At 40.0% G+C, this 23,010-nt stretch overlaps 1 protein-coding gene across 1 annotated transcript in view; it reads left to right on the top strand.

Moving 5' to 3' along the window:
* The window catches only part of CSPP1 (centrosome and spindle pole associated protein 1), a 2,775,649-nt gene that overhangs the window by 202,643 nt on the left and 2,549,996 nt on the right, over nt 1–23,010 (top strand). Inside the window, exon 4 of the mRNA XM_044066267.1 lies at nt 68–169. Within this exon, the coding sequence (XP_043922202.1) occupies nt 68–169 (102 nt within the window). The remainder of the gene's footprint in view (nt 1–67; nt 170–23,010) is intronic.

Below are 23,010 nucleotides of genomic sequence, written 5' to 3'. Positions count from 1 at the left end.
TCTTTTTCTTTAATGTTATTAGATAGAAAATAGTTTATATTTATTAAATTTGTTAAAATTGTTGCAGATTGCCTAGAGAGAGTAATCTGAAGGAAGCTTCAATGGAATATGAAGATAATTACAGAGAAGGATTCAGCAGAAGACCCCTTTCTGCAGCTTACAAAGCAGGGTAATTTGCTTTGCCACATTTGCAGATTTTTTTATATACTGGTTAGAATATGTAATAGAAATATTTATTTAGTACATATGGAAACTTGTGGTATGTTGTGTATTTACTTAATACTTCTGATGGTGTCATCAGGAAGCTCTGCTGAGGTAATTTTAATGTGATGTTTAACTGTATGACAAGCGGATAAATTAACTCAGACCAAGGAATGGCTTATTTTATATGCAGTTTATATTTAAAGCCTGATTTATTTTAACTCTAAAAAGTCATTTTTTTTATCTCTGCTGTGGTTAGGCCTGAATTACCATAGTCCTGTGACATGTTCTTATAGATGATATTGCCAAGTTGTGCAACTCCATTGTGTAAAGAATTGCTCAGTGTATAGTGCAAGATGAACAGAAATATACCAATGGTGGTTTCATAGTACAGTTACTGTGATATTAAGTCACTAATGCTGGAGTGTGGCAGCAAGGGCAAAACCAGAGTGATCAGGTACAACAGGTGTGAATAAATTCTTCTGTAATCCATACCTTAACCGTGTGTTATCACTATTATACTACATAGGCAATAAATATCTGTGTGTTTCTATATATCTGTGTGTGTGCGTGTTTAGGTTCATAGGTAGGTACTAGGCTAGCCTAGCCAGCAAGGTTCCATAGCTTACGCTACCCAAGAAAGTTATTTTCTTGTGCCACTGTCCAGCAGAGACACAGAAGTGATCCCCGGGGTGTATTTCCTATTTCCCATCCCCTCAAGATTTTTCTTGAAGAGTGCTAATGAAGAACTTGCTTGACATAGATGGGTAGCTTGTTCCAGAGTATAGGAAGTCTCTGTGACAGGAATCTATCCCTCCAGCGTGTCCTGTTTATTGTGGTGACAAGGTTTAGGTCCCTAGAGCATGTAGCTCGGTGGGATTGGGATTACTTTAGGTGTAGCATGTCCAACAGCTCTAGGTTTGACATAGCTTTATATGTTAGGCAGAGATCACCTTGGAGTAGGCGATATCCTATGGAGTAAAGCTGGAGTTTTTTGAGGCGGTCAGTGTAGGGCATTTGTTTGAGGCCAGTAATCCTCTTTGTGAGTTACTTCTGTGGCCTTTCCAGCTGCTGCAGATTTCTTGTGAGGTACATTCCAAAAGGGGCATTATACTCTATAATGGGTCTGTATATTTGTGTGTGTATGTGTGTGTGTGTGTGTGTATATATATATATATATATATATATATATATATATATATATATATATATATATATATAATATGTACACGCGCACACACACATATTAAACTGGTGTAGTATTTGTCATCTCTAAAGTAGAAAGTAGTTTCATGTGTACTTTCAGTCATATTTTTGTTAGTTGTACTCCTGTCTCAGTTCTTTAATTGTGACCAGGCTATTCTAAGTTATTTTTGTTAAAACTTGTAGCTTTTCAATTGTGTGCAGTTTCTTTTTATCTGTGGGTTGCATATCATCATTGTTGTGTCGTCTTTGCAAATACACTCTGAGAGGATCCTGTATAGCACATGAAATAAATGTTTGATTACCTGTGCATACATTTAATTTGTTGCCTTACTTTTCAAAATTTGTGTGATTTCTTATTTATGATTTGTTGTAGATTTTGATGTTTCAGGAATAAAGCAGAAGTACTTCTTGTCTAATACTGTCGCTTTCTCTCAGGCAAAGGCAAGTTTAAAGTCAATGAGAAAATGAGTTTTTAATATGACAATTTAGTACTGTATAATTAGGACCCCCTCCAGCCTTGTGCACTTAAAGTATTTGGATTGCTGTGGAGCCTTATACAAAAGTTCTGGTTTAAAACCAAAGCGTGGTATCACTTGACTTTATGACATGGAGGGTTAGAACTGACTGTGGCCTAGAGTCTTGAAATGTGCTTTTATTTCTGATTGGAAAATTGGGTAAGAAGAATGATCCTTAAGAAAAGAAGGAAGAAATTCTCAGTTTGGGACAGAGGACTCAGAAAGCATAGGCTGTGCACTTGAAGCCTAATTTGGGGGGGTTTGAGGAGATGACATGAATGGTTAAGATTTCAGTGGATGTATGTTGGTACATCTCTGATTAGTCTGGAAGCTAGTGAGGGAAGGTATAATTCTTGATAAGTTTAAATAATTGAAAGGATAGTAGAATATCAACAAGTTGTTTCACAGGTATCCAGTTAGTTTTTTTTTCAGTTGTTTTGCAATGGTGGTGGATACATTTCTTTTAGAGGCTGCAGCAGTTAGAGAAAGATTGTATTCTAGCTGAGCCAGTAAGATAATTTACCTATGCCATTTTTGCAGGATCTTTTTAAATGCAGGGCTTCATCTTGTGTGCACTCATTTTTTTAACACCTTTATTGCATTATCACTTGTAACGTCGGCAAACATACATTTATATAAAAATAATCAAACCATATTAGAGTTCCCATTTACAAATGTTATACATCATATTTGTTGTTATACATAGGTAGGTACTAGGCTGTCTGCCCAAAGGCATTTATAAGCCTAGCCGGAATGTGTTGGCTTTCACTGCCCCCTTAGATTAGTTCCCTGTGTCTCTGTCCAGCAGAGCCACTGAAGTGATTCCCGGAGTAAACTTCCTGTTTCCCATCCACTTGTCAAGGTTTCTCTTGAAGAGTGTTAGTGAGGAGCTCTGCCTAATGTAGATTGAAATCTTGTTCCAGAGCATGGGAAGTCTCTGGGACAAGAATCTATCCCTCCAGCATGTCCTATTTATTGTTGTGGTGAGGTTTAGATCCCTAGAGCGTGTGGCTCGAGGGGATATGGTTTTCTTTAGGTGGAGCATGTCCATCAATTCTGGTTTGGACATGGCCTTGTATGTCAGGCAGGAGATCACCTCTGAGTAGGCAGTATGCAACCTAGTACAGCTGGAGTTTCTTCAGTCGAGCTGCATAAGGCATCTGTTTGAGGCCAGTGATCCTCTTGGTGAGGTACTTCTGTGGTCTTTCCAACTGTTGCAGGTGTCTTGTAAGGTACATCCCAAATGGGGCGTTGTACTGTATGATGGGTCTGATGAGTAATGCGTAGAGGGACACAATGACCTCTTTTGATCTGAATGCAAACCCTTTTGTGATTAGGTGGGCCACATAGGATTTTCTAACCACTTTGGCAATGTGATTATCAAAGGAGAGATTACTATCTACTTGGGTCCCCAGATCTCTTATTTCGTTTACCGTATTTAGGGGGCTACCACCTATGTGATAATTACTGGGTACTTTGTTTTTTCCAAAGGGGATGACTATGCACTTTTTGGCATTTGGCTTGAGGCCATGGTTTTGACACTGGGTATCTCTCTCATTGAGACCCTTTTGGAGGATGTTTGTGTCAGCTGGAGAGTCAGTTATAGCCCCTAGTTTGCAGTCGTCTGTGAACTTGGTCAGCCATAGTCGTCCTGTGCTTGCCTGTACCTCTGAGAAGTATATGCTGAACAGGAGGGGTCCTAGGACTAAGCCCTGGGGGACACCACTTGTAACCGGTTTAGAGTCAGACCTAGCTCTCGCAACTTTTATTATGTGTGTTCTGACCATGAGCCAGTTGGCAACCCAGCTCGTGACATAGGGGTTTATGTTCAGGCTGGTCAGCTTTTCTATAATACCAGAATGGGGAATGGTGTCGAAGGCCTTTGCCAGGTCTAGGTAGGCTGTGTGGACCACTTTCCCTCGTGTATAGCCTTGGTAACTATCTCAAAGAAGTCCACCAGGTTTAGGAGGAATGTTCTGCCCTTAACAAAGCCGAACTGGGTAAGGTCCAGTGTTTGGAGGGTCCCAGTGTCTCTGTTAATGAGATCCATGATGATGCGCTCCATAGCCTTGCAGACCAAGCTAGTCAGGCTTATAGGGTGATTGTTCCCGGGGTCTGTTGTGGCTCCACTTTTGTGGAGTGGAATATCCATTGCTGTGTGCCACTCTATGGGCACGTAGCCTGTGGAGAGGCAGAGTTTGAACAGTGTGTTTAGGTGAGGGTTCGTTCATCTTTGAGCTCATGTAGAACGCAGCCTGGGACACCGTCCGGTCCCATGGATGCTGTGTTTTTGGCTTTGGAGAGGGCTGTTTTAACCTGAGTGTCTGATGTCAGGGGCACTACATTCTTCTGGTATGGTTATGGGTCCTTTTGGGGGTGAGAGGGGGGTGAAGTGTGCACTGAAACCTGTCTGCCAGGATGTTGGTGATATCGGTCGGTTCAGTGTATTTTGTGCCATTCTGCACCAACTCCGAGCAGATCTGGGAATTGACACTTTGATTCTTGACATAGGTAAAGAATGCCTTGTGGTTATCTTTGAGTCCTTAACAATTTTTCTTTCGAAGCTAGCCTTGGATGATTTTATGAGGGATCGTAGTTTCTTTCTGATACTGATCAGGGATGTCTTCCCATCTTGGGAGTTTACACTCCTCTGAACTAGTTTCCTCCTCCTTTTGTATAGCTTGTTTATGGCAGGGGTCCACCAGACTGGTTTCCTTTTCTTTGAGGAGTGAGTCTTGGTTTTACTTGGGATAAGCACGATCCATGCATTCTTGTAGGTGCCCGTAGAGTGCATTAGTGAAGGATTTTGCAGCTTGGGCAGCGTTATCCTTTAGCATGGAGGATTTGAAGCTTTGCACCTCTGTCTTAAGTAATGTGAAGTTTGCTTTTGAAAATTTTTTCACGGTGGTTTCTTTGACCAGGGGTGGGGGCGGAATGTTGATATCCCAAGTGATTTAGTTTATGGTCAGATCTAACCAGCGAGGGGGATGACCTCCAATGTGGATCACCGGTCGCCCATGTTGATGACCAGGTCCAATATGTTGTCACCTCTGGTGGGGGTGTTGACCAGTTGATCTAGGGTGTTTGAGTTTATAAATGCTAGGAAATGTTGGGCAAGGGAGTTAGTACTTGAGTAGTTCTCCCAGTTAATGTTTGGGTAATTAAAATCACCCAATATCAGGGTGTTTGGTAGGACCTTTGTTTCCCAGTGTTTCCAGAAATGTGGAATGGGGGTCCAGGGACATGCTGGGTGATCTGTAGCAAGCTACAATCTGAATTGCAGTTCTGCCTGTTTAGTTGCACGTGGATGATCTCTGAAGCATTATGCTGTGCCACTAACCTGGAGGTGTGGGTATCCTTGATGAGTATGGATATGCCCTCGCCTTTTGTATTTCGGTCCTGGTTTTGTGGCCGTAATGTATGGTATGAGTTGTAGCCTGGTAGTGCTGGAGTGCTCTCCGGAGCCTTAAACCAGGTTTCTGTTACTGCACATATATCAGTTTTCTCCATAATGAGGAGTGTCTCAAGTACGTGCATTTTGAGGTTTAGACTTCTGGCATTGAGTAGCATTACCCTCAGTTTTTTGTTACTTGTGCTATTTACAGTGGTGGGTTTGTCTTTTGAGCCTTGCCTAAAAAAGGCACTATGGGGGTGGCAAGAGCCTTGGCCAGTATTCGAAAGCCTAAGGGTGACAGGTGCAAGCTGTCTCTAGCGAAGCAGCGTGGCTTGTCGAGCATGTCATCCCAGGCTGACAGACACTGGATCACCTTTGAATGACACCCGAAGCTTAGATAATTGTTGAAATTGATAATTTTTTCTTTATATCGTGGCATCATTCTTGGTGAGGGCAGGATGCTACTCACGGTCAGGGTCATACCTACCTGGGCTACGTGATCAGAGAGCTCTTCCATGTCTCTCTTCATGTAGTCCAGGGAGGTACGTCTCAGGTCATTTACACCAACTTGGACAATGACAGAGTTGTATTTGTACTTGTTCTGGAGTGACTTGAGTGCTTGTGTTATGTGATGGATTCTGGGACCAGACAGGCAGCTAACAGTAACCTTGTTCAGCTTAGTGAGTGGGACGTCAGTGTGCCTGACTATAGAGTCACCTATTACTAGTGTGTTGGGTATGTTATTTTGCCTTAAGAGCTGTGATTACATGTTTCATGGTTTGTGTTGGGGGTAGAGGTTGCTTGGATGTCTGCTTTGGAGGTCTCTGTCACTTTTTCAGGTTTTTATTTAGAGCCTCCGAGTATGTTTTTGTGTATTTGTGTGTTTGTTGCCAGTGCTGGTTTCATAGGTCTGTGTGAGACTGGTGGTATGATGCAAGTAATTCCCTTCTCCTCTTGACTGTCGTGTCCAGTCTTGGGTTGAGAGAGCTTAGCCTCCAATTTGGCTGTATAATTGCATCTCTCGCATGTATTAGTGTTTGGTAGTAGGAGGAGAGGGTTGTCTGTGTACATGAGGCAGTTGTAACATTGCCTCACAATGCCCAGATTCACCAGTTGGACTGGAGAGTACACCTGAAACTGCCCTTTTGACATGCCTGGATACATATAGTGAGCTGTTTCATTGATTGGCTGGTAAGGTCGAATAGAGAGCCTTGTCTTTTCTCTACAGTATGGGGGGGGGGTCTAGTGCTAAAGTTTATTAGTGCTTGCTATGAGTTTTGAGCAAGTGCCGGGCTGAGAAGTGAATGCTTTGAGTGCTCAAGTTGAAAGTTTGTCTAGTTCCAAGGGAAAAATTGAAGAGTACACTTTGTGGAGCCGGAAATAGTTATACCCTAGATAACTGGTGCTGCCCGGCGCGCAAACCCATGCTAATGTGGGTTTTATAGCAGGAAAATGAAAGAGAGAGAAATTAGCCCAAAATGGCAATAAACTACTAATTTCTGGGCCAAAACCACTCCTCCAGGGACAGATAGGCTGCTCAAAGCTCCCCTCTTTCACAGGTGAACAGAGAAACTTCCTTCTACCCAAGTAAGGTATGGGCAAACACATATAATGTAAGCAATGTTACGTTAAATTGTTCAATTCCTGCCTTCTCCTAAACCTCAGTGCTTCTCCACAACATTTTTCTGCATGATTCTTCCCACAATTTCCATTTTTTTGTTTGTAATTTATCCCTACCCTTTTCTAAAGATCCCACTTCTTAATTTTTGTCTGTTACAATGTTTACTTTTCCAAGTACAGGTGGTCTAGACTTTGATTTCCATTTTCTAGTAATTACTTTTTTTGGCAGCCACCAGAATTAAACTTAAGGCTTTACTATGCCTAGGCAATTCAGATCTTGTATCCCACCTCACAGTCATTCTCTTAGTTACATGTATTTGTTCACCCAGCATTCCTGACAGAGTACTTTGTAGGAGTTTTTAAAGTCTGTCAACTCATTACACTCCCAAAACATATATTCTCAATTACATCTTTCTTCCCCATCACACTTCCAACATTTGCCATCTACCTGAGGTAAAATTCTTTGGAATTTACTTTGGGATATAAAATTATCTATATGCTTGCAGACAAAAACACCAAATCTTCTAGATTTTGTTCCGTGTTTGGGAGGCATGCATTTGTCCTCCCACTGTTTTCGTGAACTGGATATCTAGTCTCTCTCTCCAATCTTTTCTGACCTCTTCTGATTGATTTCTATAGTTATTGTGAAATATTTTATATGCTCTCCTAATTATTCCGTTTTTAACAGCAGCTTGTGTTCTAGAACTAAAAACTCCACCAGTGCAGTTCTTTCATTTAGGATTCCCTTATCCCTTTCTCTTTGTCTATACTCTGATGTCAGTCACCAGTAGGGGAGGCCTCTTCCCATTCTGTTAGCTTTCCTTCTGTAGTTATTTATTCCCAATACCTTGGCTCCTTTTCATCTTCCTCCAGTGAATTCCTGCCTCCTCTTGTGTATTCTGTGCACCACTAATTGCAGTAATCCCTTTAGGCAGAATCTCCTTTCTCCATTCCTGTGTTGGTGTAGTTCTTAGTATACTTTTTGCTTCTTTATTAATGTATTACTCTGTTTGACTGTTATTCTCCTTAATAATCTGTGTCCAGAATCCCATTCATTCCTTATTTCTTAGATTACCCACCATCATCATTCCTTTTTACTTAGAATTGTAGCTTTCTGCTTGTGTTATTTGTAAGAGCCTTAACTGTGTGTGTCTCAAAAATATCCCTTCAAATCAGGTAATCCTAAACCTCCTTGTATTATTGGGAGGATCACCTTATTCCATTTGACACTTACCTCATCCCTTCCCAAATAACATCCTTCAGTTCTTTTAGTTACTATACACAGCTTCTCTTGTTGTTAAAAGTATGCCTGATCTATGTCTAAAAGTAAAGGGACTAAAAATTGTTTTACTGCTTGTATCTTGCTATCCAAATCCATAGGCAAGAGCTTCTAGTTTCTCCGTTTTTGTATTATCTTTTGTTTAGTCTCTTCCCACATATCCTGAGCTGCCATATTGGAACCCTTTTTAATCCATACTCCTAAATACTGTATTGTATCATGTCTCCATAAATATTGGTATTGCTGGACCAATTCATGTGTGGGTACCTTGTTTATATTTTTGCTTTATCTTCATTGATTTTATATCCCGAAAGAAAACCTGGAACTCTTTCAAAATATTCCATTATACTGAAATGTCCTTATTTATTTTCTTTTCAATCATTTTAATTATTAACACAGATAACACAAGGGAAGGAGGACATCCCTGCCTTGTTCCTGTGTTCAGACACTGTTTATCAGGGAGGAACCCTCATATACTGTTCTAATTAACCTTATTATTGCATCACAAAATGCAAATGTTTCCATTGCCCTACTCACACCACAGCTTACTCTTTTGAATACTTTCTCTGTGCCAAAACACACCAGTAATAGTGGTATTTTCTTGCATTCTACTTCCGTTTGGATCATCAGTGTTCTATTTACTTCCCCTGCACAAAACCAACACTGGTCCTTATCTATCAGTTTTGGCAACACCTTTGACATTCTTTTAGCCTTTGTAGACGTAACCACTTTATATTCATTGTTTAGAATTGAAATGGGCCTATCTGAAGCCGGATCAGATGGGTTTTTACCATCTTTAGGTGTTGGACACTACAGCTGTTTTTTCAGGATGTTGGTGCCTCCCCTCCTTTTAAAAAATGGTTTAAACAAACTTTCCAGATCTTTATCACTTTCTTCAGTCCTAGCTTCCAAACTTCCTGCAGAATACCATCTATTCCTGGAAGCTTTCCTGCAGATTGGTTATACATCACCCTTTTTGATCTCCTCTCTTCCTATCTTAATTATTAGTTGTTGAACCTCATCTACCGCTAACCATGGCATATTTAAGTCTTCCATAAATATATCCATTTTGCTTTTTGATTTTCCCACTTTTCTGCTTTATCCAAATGTTTATATTTGCAAAATATCACTTAATACCTTTACAGGATCACTGTTTATTTTTCTTGTACGCTTCCTTAGTTTGGCAGCATCTCTTTCTACGTTCTGTTGCCTAACTCATTGTGCCAAAACTTTTTGTGCTGTCAAGTTATAAAAAAAAAAAGTTTAACAGCAACCTTTCTAAACTAATGCAAATTATCTGGGCACTCCCTTATTTTCTCTTTAGCAGTCTGCAGTTGCACCTCTCATGTTCTGTGAGATTCTTATTACTTAACCAGATCTTTTCCTTTTATTCCTGCATGTTTTTAAATTCCACATTCATTTTATTCTACTCACTAGCTGTAACTTCTGGAATACTTTGTCTTCCCAAACAACTCCCAGAGAATTCCTACTACCCATTCCTTAAAATGATTTTTTTTGACAGGTAGGGCAGTGGCAATGTCTCATCTTTTACTTCATTACCCTACATTTTTATCATAGTATTTATTGGTGCATGATCTGAAATAGTTATTGGATGAGTATCAAATTTTTCAGTTAAATGGATGTGTTCCTGTGAAATATAACATCTGTGAAGTCTAGCCTAGTTGTTGTAGTACCTTGGGGAATAATATGTAAATTGCCTGAGTTCCTACTACTGAATTCTTCCATGCCAAATATTTTCATGAATTTCTTCAGAAATCTACCCTTTTATTATTTTTTCAATGTAGCCCCCCATATACATCCTCATTGTTACAAATCATATTCTAGTCCCCACCTTTAAATATTCCCTACTGAAAGCTGATTACTTCACCCAATTTTTTTTAAGCTGCAAAGTAGTAGATCTATTGTCCATTTTCATTTAATCCTTGACCTGTGGATCTGGTTCTGAGCATCAGAACTGACTAGGCCATTACTAACAACTCGCAAAGATAAAAAACTCTCGTGCTATACCCTTACCCATAATGCTTCTCTTCCATTTATTTCAGATCTTGTTTGCTGCTTTTGTAGACAGGCACGTTCACCAACTGCTCTCGAACAAATTCAGTCTTTAGTGTTTTATCTTGGGTAATTTTTTTTCTTTTTGGTTTTCTCTTTACCCTTGTTTCTTTGCCAGTTTGGCTTTTTTCTTGTTCCCACCATCATAGTTGTCTTTTTTTTCCCTGCCCATACAGTTGGGTGCATTTCCCACCATCATTGTTGATAGTCCCTCTCATTCTGTCTTTTTTGCCCTGCCCCGTACCCTTCAGTGTATTTCTCACTATCATTGTTGATAGTTCCTCTCTTTCTGTCTTCCTTTCTCCCTTGTACACTGTTGTGTATCTATACTATCATCGCTGATGGTCCTTCCTTTAAATAATAAAATTTTCTTAACTGTCTTCCTTTGTTTGCTTGACATTCCCTCTATGGTAAGTGTGAGTGAGTGATTGTGCTTTCTGTTATGTTTTAGCAATAGGGCCCACATGGAACACTGAAACAAGTTAATACTGAAGGGTTTGCTTCCCTCTGCTTTCAGTGAGGCCTTATCTGGAGTAGAAAAGGCCAAGACTGATGCTTTTTCACCCCCCCCCCCCGGGAAACGCAAGAAAGGAAGTTTGTCTGTGCCAAGTACTCCTGAGTCACCACGAGCAAAAGAAATCAAAGTTGTCGGCTTCTTTGACATCGGAACCATCCGGCTCTCATGCAAAGGCTTTGTTATCGAGGCTATCTTCGGCACTGACTAAGCCTGTTTCTACTCCAAAGCCTTCGGCACCTACTCCTTTGGCGCAGATTGTTAGATTCCTCGGCAACGAGATACCAAGATCTGACCTGTTCATTGATTTCGACCACTTCATTGCAGACATCTAAACTGGACGAATACTTCATATCTATGCCCAGGACTGTATGCTCTCTGTCCATTGATCCTTTTTGGACAGTTTACCTTCTTCCTTCCTTGAAAGACCTAGGTCTACCTCTGTGATGTCTACCTGCTCCACCAAACGTTTAACATGATGATGACGTGGAGAGGCTGGTTCATAAAATTCTCTGGGTGAGAGGGATGTGCACCATTTATTTGGCTCCAACCTCCTCAGACTTTGGAGCAGAACCTTCCTTGTTGCCACCCTTTGTTCCTCCTCTGACTTTAACAGAAGTCTGAGTTCATTGGCTTTTTTTAATCTTCCGGTACTGACTGCATTTGTTGTAAGGATGACTTTTTCCTTGGAGTCAGTTTCTGCTCTGAGATCTTCGGTCCACTCGGAACTGGAGACCTCTTGGAACTGTAGCTGTCTGCTCCGAAGGGCAAGATTTAGCCATTACATTTTCAGAGCCTTTTCTGCACCTCGGGGCTGCAGCACAGAGCAGCTCATCTCTGGCTTCGGTCTCGGGAGCCGTCTAGTTGGAGCGGGGAGTGACCTTGGACCCAGGTCTATATTGCAACATCGAACGCTTAAAACAGCTAATGATGTTACATCGACACATTTTCAGCAAAAGCTGAAGATGTCGAATCCAAAGAACAGCGATTTCTTTCCTCGGGGAAAGAAATCGCTGTTCCAACCCCCACAAAAAAAAAAAAACATTACACACTTCCAAACACATACACACATACCTAATCCTAATTATACCCCCCAAAAAACAGTAAACAACTAAATACACATATGCACATAACCCAAACATACATTTAACGAAAAAAAATAAACATTTTAAACCATATGCACCTACCTTAACCCGCACCCTAACGCTAAGGTCAGTAACTCTCGCACATTCACATAAACAGCTCCAAACACATACACACTTGCCTTAACCCAAACTCTACCCCCCCCCCAAAAACAAAAGTAAACAACTGAAAACACATACACACGGAACTCAACCATACATTTAACATAAAGTATACAACAGTAAACACTTTCATACCTATGCACTTACCTTAACCCGCACCCTAACCCTATGGTCAGTAACTGTTGCACAACCACGCTCAGGTACTATACCGGACAAGGGACCACACTACACTTCAGAACACGGCAAAACAACGAAGTGGTCAAGCGACTTCTTTCCCAGGGAAAACTTTCGCTGAACAGCCACTTCGCTGCTTTGCTTGTTCGCTCTACATGTGTCGAAGAAAACGCTTTCGACATGATGCGTTTTCGTTGAACTCATAGGAACCCTTGGACCCAATGTTGTCCTTTTTGATTCTGGACTCACTTCCCTCTTTGCAGTTCCAGCTTTTGAGGCCATGGAGAGAGCCCTGACAGTTGTCGGACAGTTAGCCTATTCCCCTTTGGTCCTGTCATTATATTCAGCCAGAACTCTTGCTGGGACAGAGGAAGCCAAAGCCTTAGGTTCCAGAGGTATCGCTTCTATCCTCTTCTGATACCTCCCCAGCACACCCCACTGAGGAGGTCCCTAAGTAGAGATTGTGTAAGAGGAAACTCTTGGATTTCCCTGAAGAATCGATTACAGAAGACACCGATTTTGTTGAAGGGGAGGGGGGGTCCCCAAAGTCATCCCCCTGTTGTCTCCTTTGGAGACATCCTGGAATATTAAAACAAAGGGGTGACTGGAAGTCACAGAATCCTCCCCTGAGGGGTCAGTGCGCTTGCAGGCTTTCGGCTATGGACCATCTAACTGCAGCACCTGAAGACAAGCCATTTTGGGCAAAAGGACTACCAATTGATGCCATGGTCATGAAGAAGAAACTGGCTGCGGAGAGTTCCTCTACCCATCCACCCAGCAGAGAGTCTCTGACGATGGATAGGTTTGGAAAGTGGGTTTACGCCTCATCAACCTTCGCCCTTAGGTCTTTGAATTATCTGGCATATTTTACCAGACTTCAGAGGGATCTGATCAAAGAATTATTGGATACCCTGGCATGAGTCTTTTCTGAGGAAATCCAGAACAAGGTTGCTTCCAGTTGGACACCCTGGAGTGTGTATCTAACTCGTTCATGACTCATCGCTCATGCAGCCGAAGGGACTGTAAGGGCAGTGGGTTCAGGCGTCACCATTAGGAGGCACTCCTGGATGTGCCGTTGTGACTTCATGGAACCATTCAAGTCTTTGTTCATCAATGCACCCTTTGGTGGATCCTCCCAAAAGTAAGAGAAATGCTATCCCAGTGTGAAAAGGTTGGAAAGACTCTTTCTGCTGTGGGCATAAGTTTTTTTACTTCCCAAAAATCATTTTCCAGGAAACAGAGGGCTAGTGGGAAAATGTGGTTCAAAAAATCCCAAGGGCCTTTTTAGGACACACGCAGAGGGAGTTTCCTCAAGGGCAGAGGAGGGGAGCTTCAGTGGAAGACACCATCCACACGGCAGGAATTGTCTGCAAAACCAGAGTTTCAGGGATTCCTTCTCATGAAAACCCTTGAAGCGCTCCTGAAAGGAGGCCCGATTGTCTTTGGAGACAGTTTGGGTCGACGTTCCCTGCACCAAGATGCCTGGCTAAATTACTTCAAATTCCTGGGTGCAGAGGATTATATCCAGAGGTTACACAAACCCATTTTCTGGCCCCCACATGCTTGCAAAAAAATCCCCAATGTTCCACCCAATAGGACAAAACAAGCAGTTCTAGGAATTGAAAATTGCTAAGAATCCATAAAGTTCCACCAGACCAAATAGGATCCAGAATTTACTCAAGGTTCTTTTTAGTGCTAAAAAAGTCGGGACTACAGACCATTTTTGGATCTTAGCATACTGAACAAATCAGTTTGCCAAATCAAATTCTGGATGGTCATGGTACAGTCCATTCTTCTGTTCTGGAAAAGGACAATTGGATGTGCTCAATAGATCTTCAGGATGTGTATTACCATACAAAGATGGAGAAATGATCAAGAAGATTCCTCCGCTTTTGTCTGGGAGCCATTCACTACCAGTTCAGAGCCCTGCCCTTTGGTCGCACCACATCCCCAGAGTGTTCAAGTGCATGGCAGCAGTCACAGCTCACTTGAGACTGCAGGGATTCCGGGTGTTTCTCTATTTGGATGACTGGCTCATTACCACCCTGACCAGGCATCATTTGATCCTCGCAGAGGACCACATTCTTCAACTTTGCTCTTCAGTAAGAATAACAGTGAACTACAATGAATCGAAACTCACTCCAACTCAAAGGTTGGAGTTCATAGTGGCCCTTCTGAATACCAAAACTTACATAGCTTCTCTTCCTCCCATCAGACTTAAGAAAATTAGAATTTCATCTCAGAAACTAATGAACAACAAGAAAGTTGCTGCCTGTTTAGTTTTGCAAGCACTAGGCTCTGTGGCTGTGACAGTGGTGGCTCATGCTATTGTACTGCAGCCCCCAGCTGTACAGAAAGAAAGCCAAAATAAAAAAAAAATCTTGGAACTTGCGCATTCATGCGTGGTAACTCAAATCCAGACTGCTGTTTAACCAGTCCAGATTCAGAAGAAGGCAGCAGTCTACAGATGCCCCAGAAGTCTATGCGGTTACAACTGCATATACTGGAAGGGGGATCCTACTGCAAGGTCTGAAGTCTGTGCAAGCTCAGAACCCATAGATGCAGAGTACACATGCATGCTCGGCATTCCGGTGCTGAGAAACAGAGCTGCTGCTGGAGCTTGGGGAAGTGCTTATGGTGGAAATGGGACTACTGGCTTTGGGAGCACATGGTACTAGCTTAGCTTGAAGTATGTAAATGTGTGTGAAATGCCCCAGTTAACTATAACTAGTGGCTAGAGTAACTCTGGTTCAAACCCTCAACCTTTGCTAGGTAGCAAGAACCTGAATTCCCCACCCACCACCACTTGTGAAAAGCATTCAGATTTTTGTCTCATATTTTTGTTCTGTTCTGCTCCTCATAAAATCTGTGGTTTTTGAATTCACTAAATAATGACAGATATTTGAATTTCAGACTTCATCTTCTCCAGAAAGTACATGGTAACACAAAACCTTTTATTCTAGCAATTTTTTAAGTTTATAAGATCAGTATTTGAAATTTGTCCCTTTTTTGTGACTCTATTCCCCCATTATTGGCTTTGTGCAGTTTTTTGTGCTAAGAGGTTGAGAGCTATAATGAGAACTGAATTCACTGAATGTTTGGGGGCTATATTGTCCCATTATTGGCTTTGTCCAGGTGTTTTGTGCTAAGAGGTTGAGAGCTATGGTGAGAATTGAATTCACTAAATGATAGCCATTTAAGTTTCAGTCTTCTTGTCTTTCAAGAAACAACTGATTTGGCATAGTGGTATGTTGCTCTGACTGTAATGCACAGGGTCCTGGATTCAAGACTTGACAGTAAAATGCATGGTGGTAGCACAGCATTTTATTCTAACAACTTTTCAAGGTTATACAAGCAGTGTTTAAAATATGTCCCTGTTTATTTGGCTTTTGTCCCCCACTCCAATAAAGTTTGGCGTTTTCCATATTTCTTGTGCTCATGTGCTGCAAAGTTGAGAGATACAGTTGAGTGGATTTTACAAGGAGCTAAGAGCTTCAGGGGAAGAGAAGTTTAATGCTGCTTATGCTGAGTCTATTGCATTGTTAATAGCACACCAGGTAGTGTACTTGCTTTCGATGCAAAAGGCTGTGGGTTCTACAACCACAGTATGTAGATGCATTGGTGATACTGTACTGTGTTGTACTTTTAAAGGGGGTGGATGCTGCAGTCATGAGAGTGTCCTTTTTGGCGGCGATACCTAGTAACTATCAATCTGTTATTAGTTTGCCATCCTTTCCCTATTGCAATATTTCTAGCTTATCATTTTTTTTTAATGTAACATGGGCAGTTTATTCCTCAAGGACAACAGGCACTTTATTTTTAGATGAAACAATGAAATATAAAGTTGTTTGCTAGCAGCAACCTCTTCATTAGTTACAGATCTCTTTAATGTGGAATTATTTAGATAGCTTTTACTTCTGCAGAGATTGTGCATCTTTACTGATACTGGTGGATTGTAGAAGTTTGAGTAGACTTTTATGAATTGAGCAGTTTTGTCATTATTGGTGCATGCATTTTGTTGAATTGTTTACTGGAAAAATGTCCAAAACAAATTTAAAACGCCCTCTAACAACTGTACTGTATTATACAAGGAATATAATTTAATATAATCAGGAAGGTGTATCAAAGAACACATGTATGTTTCATGTGCAAGGGGCCTATGATTTGAAAACAGCCCAGAGTTCATCTTTATTTGTCACTGGCCAGATGTATTTTCATTGAATGTGGGTTTCAATGCTGTTTCAATGAATGTGAGTTTTCAAGGGCAGAACAGTTTTAATGCTAAGTCTGTTTTCATTGAGAGACTGCATTGCTTTGTTTAGCAGATGTATATTAGTGTTTGTGCTGTAAAATGTAAAATAAACTTTTAAATGAAATCCAAATCATCATAGAAGTAAAGCAATATGCACATTACAGTGTTTGTTAAATGGGGTGAAATAGCCAAGTAATGGGACATTGGAATGGCTGCAGGGGGGGGGCGCTCATTCAACCATGATTTTGTGACGGGGGGAAGGGCAGCAAACTCGGACAGGCGTGGCTAAACTATACCTCTCAACTGTCCAGATTTTCTCAGAATGAATAGATTTTTGCTTCTTATTTTTGGTTTGTTCCTCATAAAATTTGTGTTTTTTTGGCAAATCATTTAGGAATTAAGTCACTAAATAATGACAGACATTGAGTTTCAGACTTCATACCCTTCAGAAAAATGCATACTAAAGCAAGACCTATTATTCTATCAACTGTCTTAAGTTTATACAGCAGCAGTTTTTAGTACTGTCTGTTTGTTCCCCCAATATATTTGGCTTTGTCCAGATTTCCTGTGGTTTGAGGTTGAGAGGTACATGTCAATAAATCGCTTTGTAGAGTTAGGTATATCCAAATCTCTCAACTGTCCCTGACTTTGGCTCAAAATGTTGCTCTCCCCCTAATGATCCCTTCGCAAAATGGCAATTTTGGAAGAAAATGTGGAGGGTTTATAATTAAGAAATAATTGTAATGATCAGAGTTCTACATTACTTTTATTTTAGAAATGCATGTAGATTCTCTTATTTTGTCAGCTGCTCAACTTAACAGTACTAATACTAAAAAAGTGTCCCTTTGACTGGTACCCAGCTGTATTGTGTGGTTATTTTTTATTTTTGCTTCACATTTTTTGGTCAGTTATTCTTAATTGTGTTTTTCTGGCAAATTATTGGCAAATCATTAAACACTGAAGTTAGAAAATGACAGACATTTGAGTTTCGTATTTCATACCATTCAGAAAATTCATACTAATGCAAGACCTACTATTCTATTATCTTTCTAAGTTTATAAGATCAATATTAAAAATGTGTATTTATTGTTGGGCCTTTGCCCCACTTCTGTTTATGGCTTTGTCCAGATTTCTTGTACTGAGGTTGGGAGGTATGACAAATGTCTCAGGGCCATCACCGTCAGCAAGAGACATTTAAAATTGTGACATGCTTGTTGCAACCCATTCCCCATGTAGTGACTGTGGTTGTGTCCAGGCAAGGAGCAGTTATGCAGTGTAAGTGTGGAGAGTATCCCCCCATCCAAGGTAGACACAAGTACTACAGTGGCGTTTCTCTGTCCTTGATTTTGTAGAATGTTCTGTCATATTTTTATACTGTTGATTTATGCTTCCTCTTCAGAAAATACATGTTGTTGCACTGCCTGTTGCTCTTTGTTTTAGTAGCAATGCTTTAATGACCATCAGGTAAGCTTGTCTGAGATTGTAAGATGCAAGTAAGCTTTAATAAGCATATTGTTAAATAATTACCAACATTGACAGCCTTTTTGTTGTTGCCATGCAGAGAATATTTGCATAACTAGATAACATATAAGCCTTTAGGTATTGAAATGTATATGACAGTATTTGTAATAAAGGACAGGATTAGAGTGTTTTCAGAAGCTCACTACATTTGTTGGAGACTTGCAGTCATCTTTGCATGCTTTACCAGTAAACTAAATAGAATGCCAGTCTAACATGTGTGGTCCATAACCTGTGCAGTAATCCTTTAAGCAATTTATCTTGAGCTTGTTTCTTGTTTGCTGTTCTTTTTTTTTACTTCGATCATGTTTTCCCCATGAAAAAAGTAGATAGTTGCTGCCAGGCAGCAGGTCTTTTTTGGATAAGAAACATTTTTACAAGTGGGGGTATCACAGAGTTTGCTACTTTCATCATGTTACTTGGTACTTTTATAAAGCTGAATATAAATTATAATTAGAACTGCAGTGCGAGGAGCCAGTGGTTTGAGTTGAGTGCTGCTTGTTTTTTTATACTTGATTTTGACTGGCATTCCAGTAATGTATTTAAAAAATAATCTATTTTTTCATGCCTCACAACCTTTTTGTTTCCATCTAGATATTAAGTAAGCTGTCATGTAGCCAATGCATTGAAATTATTTTTTTCTTCTACACTTCATTTTGTCTTGATTGGACTCTCATAATAACGGTTTGGCACCCAGGGCAGCATATTTAAAGTCCCAGTTTTTGTGGTCTTGAGTGTAGCTCCACCCCTTTATTGTTGGTCACACCTCTTTCAGTTGGCCCTGCCAATTCAGCTGTTTACTGCAGCTCCCCTTTGATTTGAAGTCACCAGCTGCCACTGGGTTGTGACAATAACCCTAGTTCCCTTAGCGAGGTTCCACATGAGAATTCTACAATGGCTGCTAGCATTTCAATGGATTATGTCTCATCAACCCATATCTGATTTGATTCAGATCGCCAACCATTGCAAAAGGGACTTAGAATATCTTTCGAATTAATCCACCAAGCTATTAGGATGCTAATTTGTCCCATCACAACCCAAGGCCATAGTGACCACGGATGCCTCCCAGGCTAAATCCAAATGGACAATATGTCAGTGGTTTGGTACATCAGCAAATAAGAAGGAACCAAATCTTACCCCTTATGTCAGAAGCACTCAGAGTGCGGCAATTGGCAATCTCTTCCAACTGCTTTCTCTTAGCAGTGTACATTCCTAGGAGTTCCAGTGTGGTCTCACTCAGACAGTGGCGGCGAACATATTCTATCGTTGGGGCCAGCCTTGCTATGATCTGTTTGCCTGTCCTGTGAACAACAAATGCAGGAGCTACTTTGCCATAATCTCTCCTGTGGAAGGAATCCCTGTGGAAGGAATCACCTCAGGATGCTGTCTTCCCCACATGCCCCCCCCCCGGACTTCTGTATGCATTACCCCCCATTCCTCTAATCCTAAAGTTCCTTCAGAAAGCAATCAGACTGAAAAGCAGGGTTATTCTCATTGCTCACTTTTGGCCTTCACAGCTGTGGTTTCGTTCCCCTTTCTTTGCCTTACCTGATTCAACAGGCGTGGATCCTGGACCTGTCTCCATATCTTTGTCCCACCCAGAGGGATTAACTCACCTGAAGCTGACAGCTTGGTTTCTCCAATTCCATTGATAGCCAGGCTCTCTACTTTCTTCTGTGGTGTCTCTTATCCTTTTAGCTTCTCATAAGCCAGCCACATGTGTAAACGTTATGACAGTAAGTGGAAAAGATTTACTATCTGGGCTCGTGCCAACAATCTAGACCCCTTTTCAGTTCCTATCGGTAAGACACTGTAATTTTTATCATCTCTTTTCAACTCCGGTGTTTCCCAGTCAAAGAACAACAAAACAAGACTGGAATGCAGGAATACCAAAGAAACAAACGTAGGCAGAAAACAATTTAATATATCACAGCAAAGCTTTCGGGTGAAACCCTTATTCAATACTAACAATCATTGAAACAAAAGCAGCTTGCTTTAAATAGGAGCAAAAAACAGTCACATGATAGCAGCCAAAATCACATGACCGACAAACAATATAATATAACATATATACAAAATGCAAAAATATTTAAAATAGCTTAACACGCTGAATTTTACTTAAAACAGGCTTTAGGCTAACAGTAGAATTTAATCAAGGTGAAGAATCCGCTGCTAGTCTTAAAATCCATTCATATTCCTTAATATCTAAAACATTATTAATATCACCACCCCTACTATGAGGTTTAACTAAATCTAGGCATCTAAATTTAAAGCAATGCGTATTCTCATGTGTTTTAATATGCTTGAAAAGAGCATTATTCTCAACCTCCCTTCTAACCTCTGACTTATGCTTAATTATTCTGTCTTTAAGTTTACGTGTGGTCTTGCCCACATAGAATGCTGAACAGGCATTACAAGTAGCCAAATATACCACATTTACACTGTTACAGAATGCTACTGATTTAAAGTAAAACTCTTTTAAAGTAACAGGATGAATAAATACATAATTAGGGGTAGCAGCAATGTCTATACAACAAGAACAGCTCATACATTTAAAAGCACCAATACGATCAGAGAAAGCATTTAGCTTTAACCAAAATTAAAATCTTTATAACATAAAAAGCTTTTAATACTTCTCATATTCCTATATGAGTAGTAAGGCTTTTCACCTAAAATTCGCCTAACCTCTGGACAGGCCATCAACACAGGCCAGTATTTGGCTATGATATATTTAACCGAACCTGTTCTACTACTAAAGTTCATAACATATCTAGTTCTAACTATATTTCCAATGTTAGATCCTGATGTAAAGATCACATGATCATTCATACACGCGTCTGTCCTAAGGTAAGGTTTATATGTAGTATCCCTAATAAGTATTACCATTCTCTTCATTTCTTCCAATATATCCAAGTCATAGCCATTCTTAACAAACTCATTGAACATTTCATCTAACTGTATATAAAATACAGAGTCGATTGTATTTAACCTACTGACTCGTAAAAATTGAGCTTTAACAATTCCTTTAAAAACATGGGGGGCATGCATACTATTATAATGTAAGTATCTGCTAGTATGCACATCCTTCTTGTGAATAGTAGTTTGTAAAGTACCCTCTTCTTTATATATCTTAACATCAAGGAAAATTGCTTCATGTTCAGATATAATCTCCTTAAAAACCAAGAAGCTCGTACTACTGTTTAAATATACTATAAAATCTTGCAGATCAGAGCGTGATCCCTTCCAAACCATAAAGCAATCGTCCACAAACCTCTGGTACAAGCAAATATTACTGTTCAAAAATTTTACACCATCATGTATAAACTCTTAATTCCCATTGATTCAAGACTAGGTTAGCATATGTATTAGCAACCGGTGTTCCCATCGCAACACCGGTTAGCTGTAGAAACAAAAGTTGATCAAACATAAATACATTGTTGCTCAAAACTAAGTCTAATAATGCACATATATTTTGAACATCACCTGTAGGTATATCTATTTTCTTACTCAGAAACTGTCTGATAGCCTCAATGCCATACTCATTTGGTATGACAGTAAAGAGAATTTATATCTAAGGTTACAAATAAATAACCTGAATCGAGTTTGTTACGTAGACTGTTATACCAAATTGAAAGTTTGCTTAAAAAATCACCTGTGTCCTTTAAGATATTAGGACACTCCAATAATAAGGGGTACAAACGCTTTTGTAGATAAACAGATATCGGTTCAGTTATCCACCCACCCCCAGAGACAATGGGCCTCATATCTTCTCTTGGCCAAAAAATAACAAAAATATAACTGAATTACGTGATAGTACTGAGACAGTCCCTAAAAAAAACTTTTCCTGTTACTACTGCATCACTTGTTACAACCACTGTATCATCTTTGGATACATTGGATGCTTTCACTGACTCTAATGCTGGTGTTTCTACTTTAAATCTGAATGTTGGCATTTCCCCTTTAAATCCTGCTGCTTTGGCTGTGCAGTCTGATTCTACAACCACGCCCTCTGCATCAGTTTTACTAGTGAATGAAGAAATTTCAAATACAGGTAGCATGGGGCCTGTAACTCAAGGTGATGTTTCGCGAGAATCTTCAGGGAACACTAAGGATATCATGAGGAAGAATCAAAAGTTACCTTTGAATTTTTCGCTGAAACGCTTCCAATTAGAACAAGCCGAGAAAGTACAGAGCAGTATAGCAGTAAGGGACAAGTCCTTAACCAGACAGTCGGGCGGTCCTGTAAAACGGAAAAACGACAGCCCTGTCAAGCATGGGAAAGTGAGTCACAGATAATACAAGGTATTTTGAATCTTTCTGATATTCCCTTAGATGGACCATGTGTCTCTGTTTTAAACAAAGGCCTTAACTTTATTCCTACAGCAGAGGATGGCTTAACCTCAGCTTTGACGGATTTAAAACAGTTTATTCGGAATATAAATTTAAAGGTTCTTTTTGGTTCAAATATTGCTATGATATCAAATAATACTTGCAAAAGACGTAGTACCTTTATACCAGTTAATTTGCCTGTGACAACTGCTTTCCATAATTTATGTGAAGCTGATTTGAGAAAGTTATATGGGACTACAATTAAGAAGAAGAGACAGTATAATTTGAACTATGATGAACATTGTGCCTTAAAGAAACTGCAATTTGACAATACTATTGTAATGAAACAAGCTGACAAGGGAGGTGCTATTGTTGTTATGGATTGTAATGCCTATAAGACATCTATGCTCAATTTTCTTCAAGATGAGAATGCTTTTAGAAGAATATCGTATAATGATGCTAAGAAATGCATTAGTAATGTCAATATGTATATATATGAGCTACAAACTAATGGTGAGATAGATTTAGATTTGTTTCACTTTTTTACAGTACCCTGTCCCACTATTCCCTTATTATATGGGTTACCAAAAATTCATAAATGGTTAGATAACCCACCCATGAGGCCTATTGTCTCTGGGGTTGGGTGGATAACTGAACCGATATCTGTTTATCTACAAAAGCGTTTGTACCC

Source organism: Protopterus annectens, chromosome 3.part1 (assembly GCF_019279795.1).
Source record: "Protopterus annectens isolate FY-2018-M chromosome 3.part1, PAN1.0, whole genome shotgun sequence".
NCBI lineage: Eukaryota > Metazoa > Chordata > Ceratodontiformes > Protopteridae > Protopterus > Protopterus annectens.
Note: the sequence above shows the minus strand (reverse complement) of the source record. Positions and strands in the feature narration are given on the sequence as shown.